This window comes from Toxotes jaculatrix, chromosome 8 (assembly GCF_017976425.1).
Source record: "Toxotes jaculatrix isolate fToxJac2 chromosome 8, fToxJac2.pri, whole genome shotgun sequence".
In the NCBI taxonomy this organism is placed as follows: Eukaryota; Metazoa; Chordata; class Actinopteri; family Toxotidae; genus Toxotes; species Toxotes jaculatrix.
In genome coordinates this window covers 11,771,024-11,792,482 of record NC_054401.1, presented here as the reverse complement: position 1 = coordinate 11,792,482, position 21,459 = coordinate 11,771,024, and the positions used below count along the sequence as shown (strand labels likewise).

General features: G+C 39.7%; 3 protein-coding genes across 4 annotated transcripts in view; all 3 read right to left on the bottom strand.

Annotated features, from left to right (window-relative positions):
- Nucleotides 1–10,498, bottom strand: part of otoa (otoancorin) — a 66,237-nt gene extending 55,739 nt beyond the window's left edge. Inside the window, exons 1-27 of the mRNA XM_041045443.1 lie at nt 10,432–10,498; nt 10,282–10,340; nt 9,844–9,865; nt 9,491–9,539; nt 8,983–9,121; nt 8,691–8,753; nt 8,409–8,602; nt 8,204–8,337; nt 7,561–7,679; nt 7,307–7,449; nt 6,840–6,948; nt 6,491–6,706; nt 6,203–6,373; nt 5,847–5,987; nt 5,541–5,590; nt 4,970–5,090; nt 4,756–4,874; nt 4,497–4,638; nt 4,004–4,197; nt 3,821–3,911; nt 3,484–3,610; nt 3,108–3,355; nt 2,278–2,427; nt 2,046–2,188; nt 1,570–1,706; nt 1,321–1,418; nt 613–766 (exon numbers count right to left, since the gene is read on the bottom strand). Of these exons, the coding sequence (XP_040901377.1) occupies nt 613–766; nt 1,321–1,418; nt 1,570–1,706; nt 2,046–2,188; nt 2,278–2,427; nt 3,108–3,355; nt 3,484–3,610; nt 3,821–3,911; nt 4,004–4,197; nt 4,497–4,638; nt 4,756–4,874; nt 4,970–5,090; nt 5,541–5,590; nt 5,847–5,987; nt 6,203–6,373; nt 6,491–6,706; nt 6,840–6,948; nt 7,307–7,449; nt 7,561–7,679; nt 8,204–8,337; nt 8,409–8,602; nt 8,691–8,753; nt 8,983–9,121; nt 9,491–9,539; nt 9,844–9,865; nt 10,282–10,340; nt 10,432–10,489 (3,391 nt within the window). The 5' untranslated portion in view covers nt 10,490–10,498. The remainder of the gene's footprint in view (nt 1–612; nt 767–1,320; nt 1,419–1,569; nt 1,707–2,045; nt 2,189–2,277; nt 2,428–3,107; nt 3,356–3,483; nt 3,611–3,820; nt 3,912–4,003; nt 4,198–4,496; nt 4,639–4,755; nt 4,875–4,969; nt 5,091–5,540; nt 5,591–5,846; nt 5,988–6,202; nt 6,374–6,490; nt 6,707–6,839; nt 6,949–7,306; nt 7,450–7,560; nt 7,680–8,203; nt 8,338–8,408; nt 8,603–8,690; nt 8,754–8,982; nt 9,122–9,490; nt 9,540–9,843; nt 9,866–10,281; nt 10,341–10,431) is intronic.
- Nucleotides 10,499–11,489: 991 nt separating this feature from the next.
- Nucleotides 11,490–13,936, bottom strand: LOC121186665 (RIIa domain-containing protein 1). Its single transcript, XM_041045456.1, has 4 exons — nt 13,733–13,936; nt 13,547–13,623; nt 12,967–13,013; nt 11,490–12,650 (listed from the first exon to the last, which is right to left on the bottom strand). The coding sequence occupies exons 1-4, from the start codon at nt 13,814–13,816 to the stop codon at nt 12,580–12,582; spliced, it is 279 nt and encodes a 92-aa protein (XP_040901390.1). The 5' UTR covers nt 13,817–13,936; the 3' UTR covers nt 11,490–12,579.
- A 425-nt stretch (nt 13,937–14,361) lies between these two features.
- On the bottom strand, nt 14,362–21,397 carry il6r (interleukin 6 receptor). Of its 2 annotated transcripts, XM_041045447.1 has the most exons (11): nt 21,124–21,397; nt 19,522–20,002; nt 19,373–19,476; nt 18,695–18,818; nt 17,753–17,931; nt 17,482–17,651; nt 17,135–17,279; nt 15,975–15,997; nt 15,798–15,849; nt 15,274–15,388; nt 14,362–15,063 (listed from the first exon to the last, which is right to left on the bottom strand). In XM_041045447.1, the coding sequence occupies exons 1-11, from the start codon at nt 21,203–21,205 to the stop codon at nt 14,784–14,786; spliced, it is 1,755 nt and encodes a 584-aa protein (XP_040901381.1). In that variant the 5' UTR covers nt 21,206–21,397; the 3' UTR covers nt 14,362–14,783. The 2 variants fall into 2 exon arrangements, with proteins under 2 accessions (XP_040901381.1, XP_040901380.1); XM_041045446.1 differs by having other exon boundaries at nt 19,373–20,002; nt 21,124–21,396.
- Between the last annotated feature and the right edge of the window lie 62 nt (nt 21,398–21,459).

Below are 21,459 nucleotides of genomic sequence, written 5' to 3'. Positions count from 1 at the left end.
ACATTTGTGCGCTTTTATAGGCTCAATGTCACCCAGCCGTAACTGTCTCATGCTGTGCTCGAGGCAGGCACTGCTGATTTAATATAAGGCTCTCTTGAAATCATCAAGGGGCACGGCGTCAGGGAGCGACTGCAATCTGGGAGTGGGCTATATCTCCCATAGTGAAACACGGAGCGAAATAAGAAAAAGAACAGAGGGTTACTTGCGTAATCCCTGGTTCTTTGATAACAGAGTGAGATGTTTCACCAACATTTCCCTCCTTGCAGGCACGGAAAGAAACCGGCTTTAAATTATTTAGGAGGGGGCAGTTGACTGTGGTAATAAGAGGGGGCGGGTCTCCAAGTACGGCTCTGTAAGGATTTCTGTATTTGTGTTTTTCTCTGCGCTCTTTTCGGTTGGGTGGGGAAAACATGATATCATCTCCCGCTATTAAACTCAGACAAAACTGAAGTTATTGTAAGTGGCCCCAAGCACATCAGAAACACAATAGCTACTGATATAGTTACTCTAGATGGCATTGCGGTGGCCTCCAATACTACTGAAAGGAATATCAAAGTTATCTTTGATCAGATTTGTCCTTTAACTCCTTTAACTGTGCATGTGTCTTCTTACCTGAAAGCTCACTGTTTGATGTTTGCTCACGGGACCCGGTCATAGCCTTTTCAAGTGCGGCCCGCTGCTCGTCTCTTAGTGCAGCTCGCTGTTGAGTGGTTACCAGGGCAGCGTTGTCAGGACCAAGAGCCTCCAGCTGAGCAACAGAGAGTGCCTGGAGGGAAAAAACAGTAAGTGGCACAGAGGCCAGAGGGCTGGAAGAAAAATTCTGATCCTTTACTTAAGCAATATGGCTATATATAAATACTCTATTACTAGTTAATGTTCTGCATTAAAAATCTGAGTAAATCTGAGTAAAAATACAGAAGAGTAATTTAAAAATTAAACAAAAGTAAAAGTACTCATTATGCCAACTAGCACAAATGCTTATATATACTATACACGTACTCAGTTCTGGAAAACAGCCTTTAAACAGTGCATTATCACGTCTTAGAAGCTTATCGTATTCTTGATCATATGAACAATAATATGCAAAAAAACTAATAACAATAGTTGTCAAATACTGTGTAATTAAAGTGTCCTTTGAAGTATAGAATTGAAGTACAAAGTAACATAAAATGAAAATACTTATGGAAACACAAGTAACGTAGAATTGCACTTCGGTACAGTATTTGATGTAAACATAATTAGTCATTCTCCACAACAGGATTTGAGTCTAACTTGAAAGATGACAGAAGGAAAGAACAAAAGTTAGAAGAAGTTGCTTACAGCAAAGTTGTCTGGTGGTATAAGCGGGATGCACGTTTTCCTGAGAAATGAAAAGACAGACGGGTCCAAAGAGGCCAACCCAGTTGCATCCAATCCAGCTGAGGGAGACAGAAACAGGGAGTCAATGTTTTATTAGAAGCTGCTAAGCAAAACGCATGGACGAAAAGTAAAACTGCAGTACTTTTGTGGAATAATACAGTGGACTATGGTTTCCTACAGAGAGCAAGGAAACACAGGAAATGATCTCACCAATGATGTTGCCAAAGTCAGACACCTGCGCTTCAGTCCAGTTGCTGGGGTCTCCAAACGCTGACACAGCAAGACTTTTCAACTGCTGCATAACCTTGAAGGAGCACTGGATACCATCCAATGAGCCCACGGCATCCCTGTGACACACACAAACACACACATTCATTATGTAGCTGTGTATATTGAGGAAAGGCATCAACAGCTTGCAACGATAGTTGAGGTTAAACACTGAGGTGAACACTTTTAGTTTCATGAGTCAAAGACTGCAATGTACGTTTTATTTAAGAATGCTGTGCTACATGTTGAAATCAGAATAGTATTAATAGAAAAGTATTTAGTAGAACTCATTTTTTTTCTCCCTATCTTGAATGATCTAAAATTACTAGTAGTGTTGGTGCTTTTATGAGGTTACACCCTCTCGTATCGGTTTCTATGACAGGTTAACTGGATGTTGGAGTTCTGTATGTTGCACAAACTTGAAATCTTCCTTGTTGAGCTGTTGAATCTCGCTGGAGCTGAGGCCACAGATGAACTGGTTTAGTGCAACCATCTCTGCAGCTCCCAGCTGTTGCGCTGTCAGATTGTTATAATCAGCAACACCTCTCCACACCGGCTCCATCTAGTGAGACAGGCCATTATGATGAGTGAACATCATGAGTATAATCAGAATAATCTTCATGTGCATGTGAAGCTGTTTCTTGACTTTACCTGTGACTCCTTCCAGCCACAGTGGGCAATTTGCTCCATAGCGTCCAGAGGGAAGGGGAGACGCTTCAGGTCTGCATCAGAGAAGCCCTGAGTTATACATCCCATCTGCATCACCACAGTCTCATTCATCTGTGACACTGGGCCAAAGGCCTGTCAAAACATGTCAAAACACATTCAAACAAATGAGACTTCCTCAGAGATGACTGTGCTCATAACATGACTGATGAACATAAAATGTAGGATTTCAACATTAATACATGCAATTACAACCTTGAAAAGTTCACAATGCCCATTTTGAATGAGATGTGACCTTGGATTTGGATATCTGGTAGTCAGTAGTGTAGTTTTAGTGTATTTTACTTAGAGTCTGTATGGAAATTACTTGTCAAAACAAGGGCAGGACATGTAGTTTTTTTTTTGCTGAAGGGAGCATAGTGGAAAATTGTTGAAAGAGCAGGAAAAACTTTTCACCCCAGATTTACAGTTGCTTTCAGCCTTCCCTTGAGCTACACAGAGCTGGCGTCTGTGTCCAGAGTTACTTTATACAATGTTTAGTTCGTGGCTAGAATGTTTGGGATGCACTTTTCTAAATTTGGAACGACAAATTTCAAGAAAATTATTGTTCCATTTTCCTAAAATCTTTCAAAAAGGTGGTCATATCAAACTGCACTTTAAGTTTTTATGATTAAATGAGTCGCACCATTCAACATTATTATATTATTTGAGATATAAGGAGGGGAAGGGTGTTGAAGTTCTTTTTTGAGTCAAGAGAAAGGTCCATTTAAAATTTAAATCAAGCAGGAATAGCCATGAAGTTCATCTGCCTGTACCTCAGTTGCTTTTTTACTGAGCATGGCCAGTTGGTCGTCATTGTAGCCAGAGATGGCCCCAAGTGTTTCTATAGTATTGAGGAAAGTGTCCTTTGAAATCATGTCCAGCTGTGCAGGTGTCCAGTAGATGTTGTCCATTCCCAATTCTTGAATCAACTCCACAGTGGGTTGTTTTTCAGCACTGGTATTGTCAGTGCCACTGTCACTGTTACCATTACCGTTGGCATTACCATTATTGTCAATGTTAGCTGAGATAAACACAGAGAACATAAGAATTAGAAATGTACAGCAGAATCATGCATCAACATTTTTCTTATGTGGTATCACTCACCAAGAGCAAAAAATTAACAGCACACTCAAGATGTCTCTTCCTCACCTGCTCTCTTTCTACGTGCTGTATTTGATGTGGTGGTGGTGGTGAGATCAAATAACTTCTTGTTCAAGGTGTCTGAGGCGTGGGATAGGCGTGACTTCAGAAAATAGAGAACATCCTTCATCCAAGGCTAACAGAGAGAGACGGAGAGAGGGAAAATAAAAGATGAAAATATCACAAAAACACAAGCATGAATCACAGGAACCAGAAGAATGCTAAACACTGTTAATTTTGAATGATTGATGATTTATTGATAAAAATGTGCAAAGCAAAAGCAATCAAAAGATATTATGAGATGCATCACTGTCCATATGACATGTAGAGGACAAAAGATACACACCTTACTGGGCAGAGCAGATGTGGCATTATCATCCAAAAAGAGGACAGGACCAAGTGCTTCCATAGTTTCAGCGGACCAGTCAGATGGATCCCTGCAGAAGATTTTTTAAAATGTGTCAGATCCCTGTTTTTTTTTCTGTATTTCTCTGTTATAACTCCAGCATCCACAGGGACAATGTCCTACCCAAAAGTCTGGTTGATCAGCTGAATTAGATCTTCCCTGTGGCCTTGAGGAATGTGGTGGCAGGAAGCCATGGCCTGGAGGCTGGAGTTGATGACATCAGGGGCCATGAGGCGCAGCTGGGAAGCCGACATCTCACACAAGAGCTGTCCAAGCCTGAATACATCCTCAGTGGTCAGTTTGGATAAATCTTCCCCCTGCATACGTACAGTACACATCTTAGGCTGTCGCCACATGTGTGCTGCCACTGGACTCATTATGTGATTCTAACAGGTGTAGAGCAGTCGACAGCTTAAAGGGAAAACATGAATAAATACATAGAGAAACACAAGCAATGCAGATGATTGCATACAGGGCATGAGGGCTTACTGAATGATATGATGAGTATGTTATATTCAACAAAACTCAAACCAATTCCCTAAACACCTAAAGTAAAATTTACAGCACTCTCCACCAGCACCGTCAAAACACTAAATGCATGCATCCTTGTTCGTACATTGGCAAGACAACGCAGAGCCCTCTGGGTGAGTGCAGGGCGAGATGGGGCACGAAGGGGTAATGAGCTCAAGTTGGCCACTTCCATCTTGTCGAGGAACATGGGACACACAGAGTCAGGCAAGTCCTTCACCTGGGAAGGCCTGGGATAGTGTGAGATGAGATGAGATGAGATAGAGAGATGTGACATTTTATTGTAGAAAAACATGTAAAAAAAACCCACTCAGATTAGGCAGAGAAACGGGAGAGTGTTCGCTTACAGCAGGTGAATGAGTAAGAATGCAGGAATCTTATCCAGCTCCTCCCCTGTGATGGTTTTGAAATAGTCAGCTCTCTCTTTCTCCAAAGTCGCAAAAAGCTTTCGGGCAGCGCATCCTGCCTGAATACATGTATTAAGCATGTATTAAGTACAGTCCACACGTTTTATTTACAGTTAACTGTGTTTGTATACTGTATGTGTGAGTAGACATATACCTGCACTTTGGAGAGCCACTGTGGAGTCTCTGATATGGCCTGAGCCATGTCCTGCGTGTCACTGTCAGCAACTTTGTCAATCATCTTACACGTTACACCCTGGAGGACTGAACGCAGCCTCCTGTTTCAGCCAATAATATTTTCAAGCACGTAAGTAAATGGCACAATTGCACATACAGTAATAATAAGCCTTAAGCATTAAACATGATTCAGGTGAGACTCAGATGTCATTTACTGTGTTGTTAAAGGACCTAAAAAGTTTTGCAATGTGGTCCAACTCATGTTGGACCACATTTTTTAAATTGTTTTCTGCATAAATTTAGAATATTTAGCTTTGACAGTAATAATTAATAACTAAAGGTGTTTTCGATGGATGTTAGTTGCTTATTTGTTGACAAATATTTAAAGAGATACATTTAAGATTTGAAAACAAGTTTTAAAGCTTTAAGGACCTTAAAAATGACCATCAATCTGAGTTAACACAACAGAAACCATTTTATTCTTGTTTTATATTGCAAGGCTTTTGTATTTGTAGCATATTGAATGGGGGTTTCATTCACTGCTGTCTTACCTGTACTGAAACTGATTTAGATCTTGCATCTTTTTTGCCAGGTATGCAGCCTAAGGAAAAGACGACAAAGAGGGAAACATGGCGCCAGTTTTATTGTAAATACGTCTCATTACATAAATAACAAACTTTACTAACAAAGATTCTGTGGTCTAGACTGATTTATAGTAGGTGCATCAAGATCAGTAATAATTAGCATCAAAACAATAAGAAGTCCAATATTTTAGATTAAGTTAAAAATATTAAACACATCACAGTGTGTTAGTGGATCGGGGCTGTTGGCAGAGAGGAGGCATTCAGGGATGTTACCTGAGGCTGACTCCACATTTTATTCTCCACTTGGTCCAGAGAGGTGATGTTTGCTTTTTTCAGGCTGCTTAGAGAAATGCTGAGAAGCAAAGGGCCGGACAATTTCTGCACCAGCTCTGAGGGATCCACATCCTCACGCAGCTACAGAGAAACATTTACTTATCTCTAGAATGATGTCAACAGTACATATAGATGATATCACATATAACACAAGTTACTTTTTATGAGCTAAAATCTATGTTTTTCTTTTTGGATTTTGATATTAATCTTGCATTTTCTCAGTTTTTCCCAAAAGTCATAACTGTTCTTATTCAATAAAGGTGGCCTCTATTTCCTACGCCTCTCTCCTTACTCACCCCCTGCAGCATGGCCTTCAGCTGCCCCTTCCTCATCCCCTTGGAGATGTTCTTCAGAGCCTCTGTATCATTCAGGATCTCCCGGGCTTTGAGGTGCTTGAGCACACAGCTCGGCAAACCTCCTACAACTGGCTGAAGGGCCATCAGCTCCTCACGTGACACCTCTTTACACTAAATGAAATAACGAGACGAGTAACAAATGAGAGAGAGAGAGAGAGAGAGAGAGAGAGAGAGAGAGAGAGAGAGAGAGAGAGAGAGAGAGACAAGCTGCCAGTCCTGCAGGCTCACCCTCTTGTCACCCAGTTGTTTCTTGACCAGAGTGTGGAGCTGGCTCTGTGTCCACTGGATGTTGGGTCCCAGATTTTTGAGAACCTCTTTGAGATCTGTGCTAGAGAGTGTGGACAGTTGGTTGGGAGACAACAAGGTAACACTACTGCCCAGCTCAAGAAGTGCTTGGGCAGTGCTGGAATTTGACATCACAGAGTTGATGAGGCGCTTCTTCAGCTTGAGTCAGGAGAGGATAAAAAGACAAAGAGATAGAGAGAGCTTACTCGGATTCATGAAATCAGCTACTTTCATCCTGGCTGAAGGGGGACGTGTGCAAAAGTTTCGGCAAATATGAGCAAGTCGGTGGTACCTGTGTGATTCTGGGGTCGTCGCAGTTGTCAAGCTGAGACAGGAGTTTCTGGCTGAGGTCAGCGTTCAAGTCTGGAGCATCGTAATAATAACAAGCCAGTGTGCCAAGCCTGAGGAGGTTCAAAGTCATTCATGTATTTTTCTTTCTTTTATAATGAGTGAGTGTCTGCAATGATAGTTTCTCTCTGTTATCGGTATGCCTAAGACTTCTCCTTCCTTCAAAACCCCAAATCACAATGGGACTCAGCAACAGAATGGTGTGACCTTCAGGATACACAGTGATTAAAAACCACAGATACAACAAGAGTGTGCTCCACTATCCTCTTGTGTTGTCAGGAAATTACATAAGTGACAAACCTGAATTTCTTTTGAGAATAAGTTATGTAAGGCCAGATCATCTGCCAACAATGATCTGAGCTAAACAGTTTTAATGCAGTGATGCACACACATTCATGCATGGATACACACTTATCCACATGCTCCTGAAGCCCCGTCTTTCCGCTGAAGCACTCCTGAACTTTTTGGAGAAATTTTTTGCCCAGCCTGGGATTCATTTGGGTTGCTCTGCTCAAGCTGCTTTTTAACTTGGCTGAGAGGAAAACGGCGCATAGCTTGAGGAGAAAGGGAAAAGAAACAGAGCAGCAGAGCAACATTATTAAAATCTTGTTAACTGCTACGTCCAGTTTCATTGGCTCTTTATCCTTTTTGCGTGCCCCCCTCACCTTTTCTTTGGGAGAAGAATCAACATCGTCAGGTGTCAGAAGGGAGAGGTAAGGCCCCATCAGGGTCATGGCTTCCTCATCAAGCCATTCCAGTGAAGGTTTGCAGCGCTCTGTATGTGCTACAGAATAAATGTTATATCATCATTCAATAATAATATGATTGTTTAATAATCATACAACATAATTTAATTATTATATTTAATAAGACTATTCACTTGCTTTGCATGACTTGCATTAGAAAAGCTGCCTTTTACTCGTATGACTTGCGCTCTTCCTCCTAGTTCTTCTCTCTTTATTTTCATCAGCTTTGCTTTATTTCAGCTGCTTCATTCAACTTTTTCGCCTGTTTTTTTTCCCTGCTCATCTCCCTCTTTCCTTGCCACTGCAGCCACGTCATCTCTCAAGTACCTCTGCTTCCCTCTGTTTTGCCACTTCTACTTTAGAATTGGCTTAGAGGGGTTTTCCTCTCCTCTTTCTCCTGCTCCTCCCCATCATCTCTAGCTTCTCTGCCCTCTTTCCTATCCCTTCTTTCCGTTTAACAGAAAAGTATGTATTTATACAATTTTCTCATAAATAATTAAAGGTGTCTAGAATTTATTTTAGAAAGTGGTTTCTGACTTGACAGGTTAAAGTCATTTCTCACTTGATCTTGAGTCCGATGGTGGCATTGTTGTACAGTTGAAGTAATTCTGAGAGATCTGCTCTTTTACCCATTTTGCCACCTGAGTCCTTTGATCCTCAGACATGGGATCATACACCTCCTGCAGCATCTCCATCCTGAAACCAACAACAGTTTTAAGAAAAGCAGATGAAAGGCGCTAGAGGAAATTATATCAAAACACACTCACATCTTTTTCATGTTCTGGCCCTCTACTTTGGTAGGAAGAGTCATTTTTGAAGAAGGCATATCCTCCAGTGCAGGTTTGGCAGCCCACAGCAGTGTGTCATAATTGTCCGAGTCCACTTTATTTTCACCTTGTATGGTCAAAGTTGTCCAAGACATAGGGGCCACAAAGGCTCGTATGTAACATGCAGATGCCTCCTGTAGAGAGATGACAGGTATGAGCAGACTGCCATTAGACTGGATTTTGGTCTTTTTTTATTTTAGAACTTGGCATTAGTGTACTGACGGAGGAGTTCCTCATCAGCCTGATCATGTGTGTAAGATTGGTGCAGTTCCACATCTGGTTTGTCTAAAAAAAAGAAAAGAAAACAGAGAAAAGAGACAACTGATGTGTGTAAGTCACATTCAGCATTTAAACAAATATGAATAAAAATATTAGTAACACCTAAACAAAATGAAATTCATGTTTCAATAATATATTTTTTTTCTTGATATGAACACAAAAATGTAAATGTGGTTTAAGTGTACAACGGTGTGTGTCTGGATAAGTAAGTGTATATGTGCATGTGTCTTCATACCATTTTATTTGAGTCGTCCATGGGGACTTGGCTAAGTGAATCTTTGTTTGTGCCCCCAGTGACTGAATTCAGGACATCAAGAAAAGTGGATAGGAGGTTGTTGGATGAGTCAGCATTTCTACCCTCCATAGGCAAATCACTGAGAGAGAAATGAGAGCAGAAACAAGAGCTGGTGAGTAGAGATGGCTTTAAAGATCACATGTTTTCCTTGTTCGTTTCTGTTAATCTTTGATTATCCAGACCACGTCAACCAAGACCATGGCTAAAACATTTGTATAAGCATTGTACAAACATTTGTACAGAGAAAAGACTCACATCATTTCAAATTCAAGTAGATGGCTTTAAAATGGATGGTTGCAAAGATTTAAGAAAAAGTTTCTGAGAAAATAAATGAGGAAAAACTCATGTTTTAAAGATACCAGAGGTATTCAGGGGAAAAATATTAAATGTTTTTTGTCTCTTCAGGAAATTAATCAAACACACAACAGTAACATGCATGCAGCATTACCTATTATTGAAAATACTGCTCAGCAGCATCATCTTAGGCTCCTGGTATCCTGTAACATAGCAATCATCCATATTTATATGTTGCACAAACACATCAGGACTGGTCAGAGTCACTGCCATGTATTAGTTGTGACTCATGTTACAGAGGCCATTCAGAATGCATGCTAACATACACTCTCACATTCAGACACTCATGCCTGGGATCACTGTAGGCTTTTCATAGTGAATTAGCTCTGTCTAAAGAGTTTAAAATGCATGCAAACACACCCTTTTCTCTCTTTCGCTCTCTCTGTCACACACACACACACACACACACAAACTCATTTCATAGAAAAGAGTCTTGAGTCTTCTCACCCTTATTCTGGCACTTCATCATCTGATGAAAAAAACAAGAGACATCATCAAAAAACATAGGGTCAGACATTTTTTTAATCATTGTATGTTTTGAACAATGAAGCTGCATTGAAATTAAAAGCACAGAGGATACTATGAAAAATAATGTAATTAGTAGTAAGATTGTGCAACTAGTGGAACCACTTTCTCTTCCAAGATGTGATTTCTGGTGCAATTACTCCTAATGAATAAAATTTAATTTCTATGAATGATTGCATCCATAAACTCATCACTCTCCACGCAACCTGTGTGATGATGGCAAAATATAGTGAGTGAAAAATATAAAGGTGTCTTTAGCACAAAGAAAACTGTGATAAAGAAAGCTGAACTGTGACTCGAAAATGTGTATAAATCAAAAATGTTTTGCCTCCAGACGGGAATCTCCTTCATATGACATACCAGTTTTTTCACCGTTTGCTTGAAGTCAGATTTTCCAGGCATCATAAATGGGGGGTTAGCTGAGCAGGTAGACACATAACATATAAACAACATGCGTGTATTTTGCCAATTACAAGCGGACATGGTGCACGTGATGGCATTGCTGCTTACCCAAGGCTGCACAGGCCACAATGAGTAGAAACAAACATGTTCCTCCTTTTGGGGCCATTTTGCAAAGACCTTCCTGTCTTTCTGTTGAACATGATGATATAATTGAAGGTGTGTATTAATACCAAGTCATATTACAAATGAGTTTAACATAGATGTTCATGTTTTGCCTTTTTAAATTAAGTTGTTATGAAACCTGTCTCCATGTGAACCACCTCCAGTTTTCTGACATACATCCTCCTCTGAGGATTTGTGATGTGTCACCTCCCTAGTTACCATCCCCACTGCCTGTCCTATGGGAGACTCAGTGGACTTGGAGGATAACATGCTGTGAAAAACAGCTTTGGTAGAGTACATGATGTACTGCAGAACGACAGTTTTGACAGCTTCTCTCTTCTTGCTCAGTCACTTCAGCACAGACAGCTTTGATTTCCTCGTTACTTCTCAGATGTTTGAACTCCCTCTTGCACATTTGCGTGTTGGTATTTTGCCTTCATTCATTTGCTTTTCATAAATTTGATTTCTCATTATGACCTCTTTAATAATACATTATACTAAGACCCCATATGGTCTCTCATAAAGTCAGACAAGATTTTACATTAAAGTATACAAAATATACATGTATCATATCTGTATAATATCTGTATCATATGTTTTAACAACATTAATGTCTCAACATAGTTACACAAAGTTATAAACACATCACAGAGACTGAAAAAAACCCCCAAATAACTTACTGGTTTATGTACCAATTAGTTTTTACTTACATGCGTCTGGTCTCTGGTAGATTCAAAAAACAATTCAAATTAAAAACAGTATACTGACAAACTGAGGATGTGCGTGTTCTTCCTCTGCCTTTCTCTCACATATGATGATGGTGGGTGGTTACCTGTCCTTGACTTAGTCAAAGCAGGTGCATGGTATTAAAACAAGGTTCTTTGTGTGTGTGTGTGTGTGAGAGAGAGAGAGAAAGAGAGAGAGAGAGAGAGAGAGAGAGAGAGAGAGAGAGAGAGAGAGGAAGAAAGAGAGACAGAGGTTATGAATTTGTTGAGATATCCATTTTTATTAACTCAACACTGATAGACAAAGGTGAGATAATTCTTTAAAAGAACTCTTATCATAACTGCAGCTTTTATTCTAATCTTCAGAAAAACCAACATAGACTTGAAAATGTCGAATGACAGGCTAACAATATATCATAAAGGAATGAGTGTTGGCTGGAGGAGCAGATGGGCTGATAAAACCCACACAACACAAACCAGTACAGAGCTGCACTGTCCAAACAGAATAACACAGTCAAAGCAAACCAACAAAGGAAGACAGTCACAAAGTAAAAGCTGTATTCACATTCTCCATGAAGAAAGCTGACAGCCCTAAACAGCATCTCCAAAATACCAAATTAAGGCAGTCACAGAAGTAGATCAAGATCCAGCTATTGAAATGGCTGATAGATTATAATTTGACAAAGACACTAAGGAGACCACACCTATCTAGAATCACAAAGTCAACTCATTCATTTGTTTTCAACTTATAATTTCATTTGTCAAGCAAATGTGTATCCAATATTTAGCTGCAACAAAAATAATTTATATGTGTTTAAGAAGGAAAGAACTAGAGAAAGCACTGGACCATAAATAAAAATTTTAAAAAGAAAGAAAGGGAAAACAGTTTATAGTTTTATGAGTACATAAGTGAATGATGTAAATATTATATCTGGACTGGTGTAAACCTCTCCCTTATCCCAGCCCTTCACAAGCTGTGTTCAAAGTAATCCATATAATTAAGTGGACACAGCCCATAACAGAAGAATACAGATTACAGTGTGTGAACTCGGCTTCAGCACACGAGCCACAATTAACTAACTTAAAAATGTCCTTACATAATCATGTGAGTGATGTGACAAACAGCGTGTAATGCCCACAGGACATCCTCTTCTCATTAACATTTAATCGCACTCATTATGGATGGTTGTTATCATCTTCTCATTTAGCCAGCTTCCTGTGTATGTGTGATAGCAATCTGACAATGATGCTTGCAGACAGACACAAACATATTATCATCTCAGTTCTTACTAGAGTCCATATATGCGTTGTTATGTACAGAGAAACACACAAAGGAGAAGCTTGCAGCGCCGTGACTGTCAGGTGTGTTTCACTCCATGACACTGTTTCCTTCCATTTTGGAGCCAATGGTTGCATGAAGGTTTGGGTTGGTGAAATGATCTGAAAAAGACCACGGACACTGGTTAGTGGGTGAGATTATGCTTGTGTATGTGTTAACAGTATTGCTTATTTTTATCCCCATTAGTTATTACCTCTATGTCAACTGGGGTCCATTTAAAGGATGCATTTTGCGTTATTTTATATTTTTCGAACTGTCAACAAATCACACACAAAAACAAAACAAAACAAAAACCAACAACTGGCTATTTTACATTTACACTATGTTTAGTAAATAACACATTTACCATTACAACCAACTCAATAACATCAAAGCCAAGCATTTGACATTCAAAATGTGTTTGTGCACACAACTCACCTGCAGCAAACTCACGGATGTCAGCAGGCCTTTTATGAAGCACATCTCTGTGAGAGGTGGACAGGAAATGTAAATACGTAACCGTACAACTAGAGCATGACACCTTTTACAGAGACTGAGCCCTTAGTCAACTAAAAGTTCATATTAAAAGGTGATCAACTGCACATATTCCTCAAATACATAATTTAAAAAGTTACATACAGGGCAAAATAAGTTTTGAAATGTTGGTAAGTTCATTCAAACCATTTAGTGGTTTGGCTCACAAATACAGACAAATTCTGTCCTTCTATCTAGTGGCAATGAAAAGGAGGCCTCTACACTCAGATATTATGGTAAGATTAAAAAAAAAAAACACTGTGAGAACACAGAAAACACGGCAAACTGCATTGCAAAGGTTGATTTGTCGTGTGCTGCACATCCAAACCATAAGGCTCATGTGTCTGCACAGGAACGTCAACTGTGTGACAACAGGAGCAGGGTGGACATCGTTTTGTCTCAGTCTCTGACTTAATAAAAGTTCACAAGCAGACACAGCGAGCGAGGTTAGCTTATCAAAGCTAAAGAGGATGAGCTAGCTAACCTTAGAAAGTCGCCAATCAGTACCTCCACTTCTGGATGCGACCGCAAATACGTCTCGTTGTCGATTCTCGTCTTGATCTGCAATCAGAGGAAAACGCATTTCATTAACTAGGCTAGCAAATAAAGAGCAAAACGAACTAGCTCTTTTTTTTTTAGCGCTGTAAAATTGTACCCAGTGTTGAGTTACCTTGAACTGTCGAAGTTTCTCCTGTTGCTCTGGGCTTAAAACACCGATGTCCAGTTTCGCCAAGCCTCCCGTCCCAGCCATCATTTCTCTACAGATGTGGGTCTAATTATTTTTCTGTATATATTACCTATGGCTGGTAAACGTAAGGGGCCACATTAAGCACATCAACGGTCACCTGTTACTGACACAGTGTCGGCGCTTGGCAACAACTGTTGCTGTAGAAACGACGTCTGGCAATTAAAGTCCGCGTCCGCGAGGGGGCAGCATAGCCCGGGCTGACAAGAAACACTACTAAAATAACTGCTACTACTTCTACTACTCCTAGCAGTAAAAGCAGTGGTGCTCTGTCAGTTTAGAGACTGCCAGCAAACCTACAACCTTCTCAAAAGTACAGCTTTTGGACTAATTTTTCATGGTGGCTTAAGCACAGTTTGATCACTTACTTAATCAACTAACTTCTATTTAACCCACAAATCACATTCCATATATCACAACATTAATCCCATTTAATAAGGCTTTCACCCAGTGGAACCCTGTCACTGAAAACTATTTAAATGTTGTTGTTTTTGTTTTTTTGCAACCACAAAATTTGAAACAACTTTTTCAAGAATATGCAGAAACTGAGCAGGCAGGATGTGAGCAATATATTTGATAAACCTTAGCAAAATTATATTCAAGTAGAACACGAGGTAGATGCAGGCCTGTACAATAATCAGACCCACATCCAATCTACAGTTTATCAGCACATTTTAAATTGGCGTACAAATAGGGCAGAGTAGTTAAATGCTGCTCTTAAGACATATACAGTAGAACAACAACAACAAAAAAGTATTTTCAGAGGTATTTTAGGCGTGAGACAGACTTAGAGAGTTAGAGAAAGAGACTTTACAAGCTGTTCCTGACTTTTCTTCCAAAGGAAGCCCATAGGGGAAACATAGATTTGAAGTCCTTTTATCATCTGAGACACAAGTTCTGAAGTGAAACACACTAATTCAGCGAAACAAAGTAGTTCAGCTGTTCCAGCTAGTTTTATCCCCTTTTTGAGAGGCAATCACTCCCTCTGGATCAAGAAATAACTTGTGTTGTTGAAGTGCATGGCTTCTATCCTCTCCCTCTGTTCTTCCCCATTTTCTTCTTCTTCTTCTTCGTCTTCTTCTTCCTCTTCTTCTTCTGCTTTGCTCGGTGGATGCTCTTTGAAAAGCGAAGGACTAAAGGTCACCAGGGCCTGTCCCCCTGGTGCTGCTGGGGTGGTGGGTGGCAGATGAGACGACTCACTAGACTGGATGATGACGCTCACATGGTGGAGTTTAGACATAAATCTGTCCTTGTGTCTGAAATGAAAAAAAAAAGAGGTTCAAATGAGGAAGTTGACTTTGCTGAGGTTTTAAATATCAGATGGTTAACCAAGTTAACCATGGTTAGGTAAGTTAAAAGTTGTGTACCAGGAATGACTGTTTTCTGTATTTGTGTAAATTCAAATTTTAGAGAGACTTTTTTTTTCTTTAACTCAGACAGACAGACATAACCAAGCGTCTCACTACCTGAATATGTAGACAGCCAAAATGACTGACAAGAGAACAAATGAACCAGAGATCCACAGGATGGGATATGACTTCTCCATGCCACTTCTGTTCGTTGGTGTTGGTATAGCATTTGCTATAAAGAGAGTGGGACATGGTGAGAAATCCTAATGGGCCAGAATAACATCCATGCAAGAATATACTTGGGTGTGACTATATGTTTGTGTGTGTGTGTGTGTGTGTGTGTGTGTGTGTGTGTGTGTGTGTGTGTGAGAGAGAGAGAGAGAGAGAGAGAGAGAGAGAGCAAGAGATAGGTGTGTTGAGCCATGTTTCCTGTGGCTTGTTTCATTGTCGAGTCTCATTTATTATGACATGGCTTCCTGTTAAAACCCAGTGGGGCAGAGGGGATTTTCAGCTCTTTTACTCCTCCTCCTCCTCCTCCTCTCTCTCTCTCTCTCCCACACATGCACACACACACACACACACACACACACACAAACAAACCAAATTAACCATAGTATTTTACTGTCTGCTTGCTATCATACTTTCAGGCATATAGTCATCTGCACAAGATCCTTCCTCTGTGGATGCTGGAAACTGTTGGTTTAAGACATGAACACAAGAGAAGGTGTGAGTTTCTGCAGGAAATTGAACAGGAGTGAGAACATAAATGATTTTCCCATAAAGGACTAACGTGTTTCATTGACACTTCAGGCTCTTACCGTTGTGGTGATCAGATCATCACCTAAGGAGAAAAACATCCAAACAGATTCGGTGTTATCTCTCCAACAGTATGTACTGAGACACTGAAATTTGTGAAACGCAAACACATAGTATGGATGCCAACAAGGGGTAGCAAGATAAACCTGAGCTGAAAAGGGGAAAAATTATGTTTCTGGTACATGAAATTCTGTTTATTTTTTCAGACTCTTAAATATTCGAATTATTGGATTTTGATGACCTTTTGAGGCCTTTAAAAACAAAATATGATTGAACTGGTTACGACAAGTAGGGTAACAAGCAAGGAAGATTGGGAACCACTGATCTAGACAGAGTTCTTTTGAGCTTTTTGAAAGTCATGTACATTAAAAGAAAGGAGATTTCCACATAGTACACTTCCATTCAAGACTTTTATTGAGTCAGTACATAAACATTTTGTCCCCTAGAGGCCTTCTTTATAGTATGTGTTATTTTTAAAGAATATGATTTCTTTTCAAATTCACACATTATGAAGAAGGTCTGAAGGGAACAAAATATTCTGTTCATGTAGCAATTCAATAAAAAAAATAAAAGAATTTCCAGGGGAATGTGAAAATTCAAGTTGAAAGCCAGTGCTATAGAGGACTATACAGCTATATGTCACAATTTGTCAGTCAAACTTCAGAAAATACCAAGACTAAACAGTATCCTGATAGAGGTTTCACTTTCATGTCAAAATCTGTGAGCGCATGTGTCACTTTCATTTTAAATGGAGTCTATTTCATTTTGCAAAGAACATCAGGACATGAGGATGCATTCATAAAATTTTTCTAAATTCTAAATTCTCTTAGCCAGTGTGTGAACATGTATCCATAATACAGCATGCATGCTTAGCATAATGAGTACTCAAAGACAAAAAGAAACAACTAGAAGAGGTGAAAGTCTGTATGTGTGAGAGAATGTTTATATGCACAGCTTCTTTGGAAAACCCAATCATATGGGAAGGAAACAAGACCCCTGCTTCCTCACATTGTCATGCTTACTTTTGTCTGTTGGCCAAGGTGGATCAGGCATCCCTTGATTGCTAGTTGATACAGTTCAAGGATTTACACGTTCATCTCCACTTAATGTCACTTCCATGTCTATGCTTGCAAGTCAGTGTGTCTGGTGTGCATGTATTTACCTGTCCAGCTAGTGGAAATGATGGGTGTACTCCAGTCACTCCACTGACCGTCGTATTCATCCCTAGTTCTGAGCTGTATCAGGTACTCAACACCAGGCATCACATCAGTGATAGTGTAGGAGCATGAACGCTCAACCCTCTTTAGCTGCATAAAGACATACAGACAGATGACCAGGTAAACATACATCACACTGTCATCAACCGATTACAGCAGCATGTGTAAACGTTTCAGACCAGAAATGTCTACTGTGTTCTAGAGTACTGAATTGTGAAAGGTAAAGAAACACTATTGACAGTGTATGTATGGCACACATGTTCAAAAAGTGCCATACCCTACCAGTACCCACCTGGTCATGATAAAATGAAGACTCCTTAGGCCTGTATTTGACCTCATAGATTAGTTCATAAAATCTGTCTTGATGCTTCCAGGAGGTTGGAGAATTCCAGGTGACATTTAGCCACGTTTTATGTCCCTCCTCCTGTTCAGCCTTCACATTTGTTGGAGGGTCTGGCTTTACTGCAGGAGCAAAAAGGAATATAGTGAGCACAGCTTCAGAGTGCGATCACAACGTTTACATAGGACGGAAAACACATCCTGATATAAACACAGCCACTTACAAATGTCCATAGGTATGAAGTACAGCGGGGCGCTGGTGGCATTGCATGTGATGTTCGTAACACACAGGAAGACCATATGAATTGTCCTCAGCTCGTCCTCATTGTGGTCCAGAGTGCACCAGTAACGGGCGAGCCGAGATGAGTATGAGCACGGCAAATGAAGGAATGTGTCTGACGTTCTGCAAGAGGGTAGGAGGAAAGACAAAGAAGGAAAGAGAAAGGTCACTCATTACGAAGACACGGAGAAATCAGTCCTATAACTTCAACTGACATTTCAAATCCTTTCATCACTTTTACTTCAACTAATACTAACACTTACATACACATAAATTTTCTTCGAAAGACAAATTTTGCCTTCTCAAGTTAACCTCTTAATTTTAATCTAAAACTTTTTTTTGTTTTTATTTAACAAACGCTATAATTTTTCATTTCTGGCAAGCTGCCATAGTGCAAAAGAGAAAATCCATGACGAAGTTTTAGAGAAGATTGATCAAAATTGCATTATATATAAAATTCTTTAATACACAGGCTTAGAATCCACAGAAATACCTAATGTGATTTACTAAAAAGAGAAAATAACTCTTTCAAAGTTATTTATGTTGCTAAAGGTTTGTACTTGTTCTTCTAAACAGCTTTTAAATTTTGATTCCAAGTGAAACACAATAAATGTATATTTTCCCCCTGTAACTTAACCTTATTAGTTATACTGTATTAATGTTCATACACTTCACATGGTTACATGGACAAAATACAAGTGATTGGGCCTTTCAAATACATCTGTATATGTTTGTGTGTGTGTGTGTGTGTGTGTGTGTGTGTGTGTGTGTGTGTGTGTGTGTGTGTGTATATATATATATAGTGTGTTATCACCTACGTTATTATCTGTTGACATTAACTATGTTCACCCCATGTATAAACAAAGGGGTTAGTATCTGACCTTACCTTTTATTCACTATGAGGTAACATTTTGACTGTCTTGTAACAGGCCTTTGAGGCGTCCACTCACAGCGAATCTTACTGCTGGGTGACTTTTTGTAGCAGGACAGGCTGGGCTTCTCAGGAGGCTCTAACAGATAAAGACGACATGCAAACATGTACATTAATTCAGTCTGTCATTAGTTGTCTTTCTCATATGTACATACATCAACCACAGATCACTGTTAATCATATTCAAGGATTCAAAGGCTTTTTATTGTCAATTTCACCATCAGTCTGTCTGTCAGACATACAGGGGAATTGAAATGTTGTTTCTCTCTCTCTGCAATGTGCATACAATAATAAATAATTTAAACAATTTAAACAAAACCAGCAAAATAAACTTTACTACAATATAAATATAAAGTGTGTAAGAAATATATGAAAAATATATATATATAAATATGAAAATTGCAAATTGCTTGACACAGAAAAATATGTTTACAAAGTAACAATATGTTTGATAAGGTAGCAGCGGTAGTACAGAGTGAACTGTTGTAAACATTAGTTGTTATTGTGCAAACATTTGCAAAGCTGTAACATTTTTAAGTTAAATATACTACAGTGAAAGAACAGAGATACCCTTCAGTTCAAATCAAATTGACACATCACCTCTAATTTAACTCCATTGCTGCTGTGACTCACCTGCAACCAATACTTTTAAGGAGAACCTCTCTCTGCCTCTGTGATGACAAGTGTACCTCCCAGAGTCTGTCACTCTTACTGAGGACAGAGACAATGTAGCCCCCCTCCTCTCAAATGAGATTTCTCTCCGGTCTGTCTCGCTGGTCCCCACTATTTTGCCGTTCCACTTCCACTGAGGCCTTGACTTTATGCCTCTTGTTACTCTGCTCAATTCCTCCCCTTCCTCCTCTTCGTAATCCTCATAATCACCCTCACCGTCCACCTCTTCAGCCTCCCAGTCGGATTGCCCTTTCAGCAGTCTGCCAACACTGGTTGGTTGGACCATGAGAGTGGTAGGGGAAGCTGTGTATGTTGCATCTGTATATCCAAGGCTTGTGTTTTCTCCTTTCACAGCACTGACTTCTGCCGTAGTATCAAAGTGGTGTCCCTCATTTACAATACTGTTCATAGTAAGTTTGCTGTTTATAATGTTTCCAGTGGTTGTGGGTGCAACTGGAGCTCTCCCTCTTCTGTTGGTGTTTGAGCTGTTTTGGGAAATGCTGACCTTTATTCCATCCACCATCACATGACCTTTGCAGGTTAGAACCAACTTACTGCCTGGGGATAAAACCAATACACCAGGGGGAGGGTCTGCACAGAAAAACAAACAACAAAAACATAACGTACAGAATTAATAAAAGAACGTGATTGAATCTTGAAGTGTGTGTGTGTATTCAAGGCTTGTTTGATGTACATTGATACAGTATTTTGTGTGAAGCGACAGCTTCTTTTTCCTTCAATATTGGTTACAATCGACTAAGTACAACACAGAAAACATGCAACGTTGCACAACCAAAATTACCAACTCCTTTTGGAACTTCCTCTTTTAAGATGTCTGTCCTCTTTGCTGTTTCTTTTTCTGTCCCTAATCTTGCCCTCTTTGAGTGAGCTGTCACATATTTACATTTCTGATATTTCCCCAAATTATTCAGATTTTTTGATCGCTCTCAGAATGCACAGAGCCAATTAAGACTTGAGTCTTAGCTGTGTTTATATTTATAGCCTCTTGCTTGTACTTGACCTGCTTGACATGAGAAGCCCATTGCCCTCATAAGGTCCAAACACAATTTTTTTTCTCCCTTAATTTAAGTGCAGGATTTCACCATCAAAGTAGAAGGATATGTAAACCACCACGCAGCAGTTGTAGTTCAGTACAACAAACATGATGGCCAAGGTCAAAAACACACATACAGTAGATGCTGATTGGTAAGCAGAGATGTGGCAGCATGCATGCATGCATATATATATTTTTTAACATAAAAAAATTAAATTCTAAACTTCCACAAAGCTTCACAAAACAGCAATTTCAACGTGAAACTACACAAACTGACAAAGAACAGAAAATTAGCACACTGATCTTTATATTTTAAAATGAACTATGTGGAAATATTAACTTTCAGGTTCTGAAAATATGATGTGAAATATAATCTGTGAGGTGCACAGAAATAAAACAAGACACGAGTTCTGAACACAAAGCAAACTATGAGTTGTATTGCGTTCAGAACTCGTCTTTGCTGAGACTTACTTTATGTCCAGTCAAAGAATGAAAAGAATCTGAGTCACTCATGTGGTTTACTAAGGACGACCGAGCGAACGAAAACACCCATACATTATCCTTAAACTTGACACTGATGCCTTTAAAATGAAAACCAAAATTTAAGTAAGTCAGTGAGATAATTTACTTCACTCACACAGATTACGCATCAGCTTACCTCTTCTGGGACAGATTCCATCGAAAATGCTGCGGCCCTGTGTAACGCACAGAACACACAGCAAAGCGAGAAAAAATCGCATTTTTGCGCATGAATCTCCCTTTACCGAGTCGTCACACCATCACCTACCCGTATACGGTATCGGTGGGGGACTGTCGTGACTCCAACTAAACTTTTCGAAGTCAGTCCAACAACTGACAGTGCTCTTCTACAGACAGGATAGTTAAAGCGCTGTTACCGGCTTCCTCTGGCAGCAGCAGTCTGCTGTCCATAAGACCCGTTATTGTGAAATCCCAACTCTCTTCCCCCTGTTCAGCGCCGTTACACAGAGGAAAT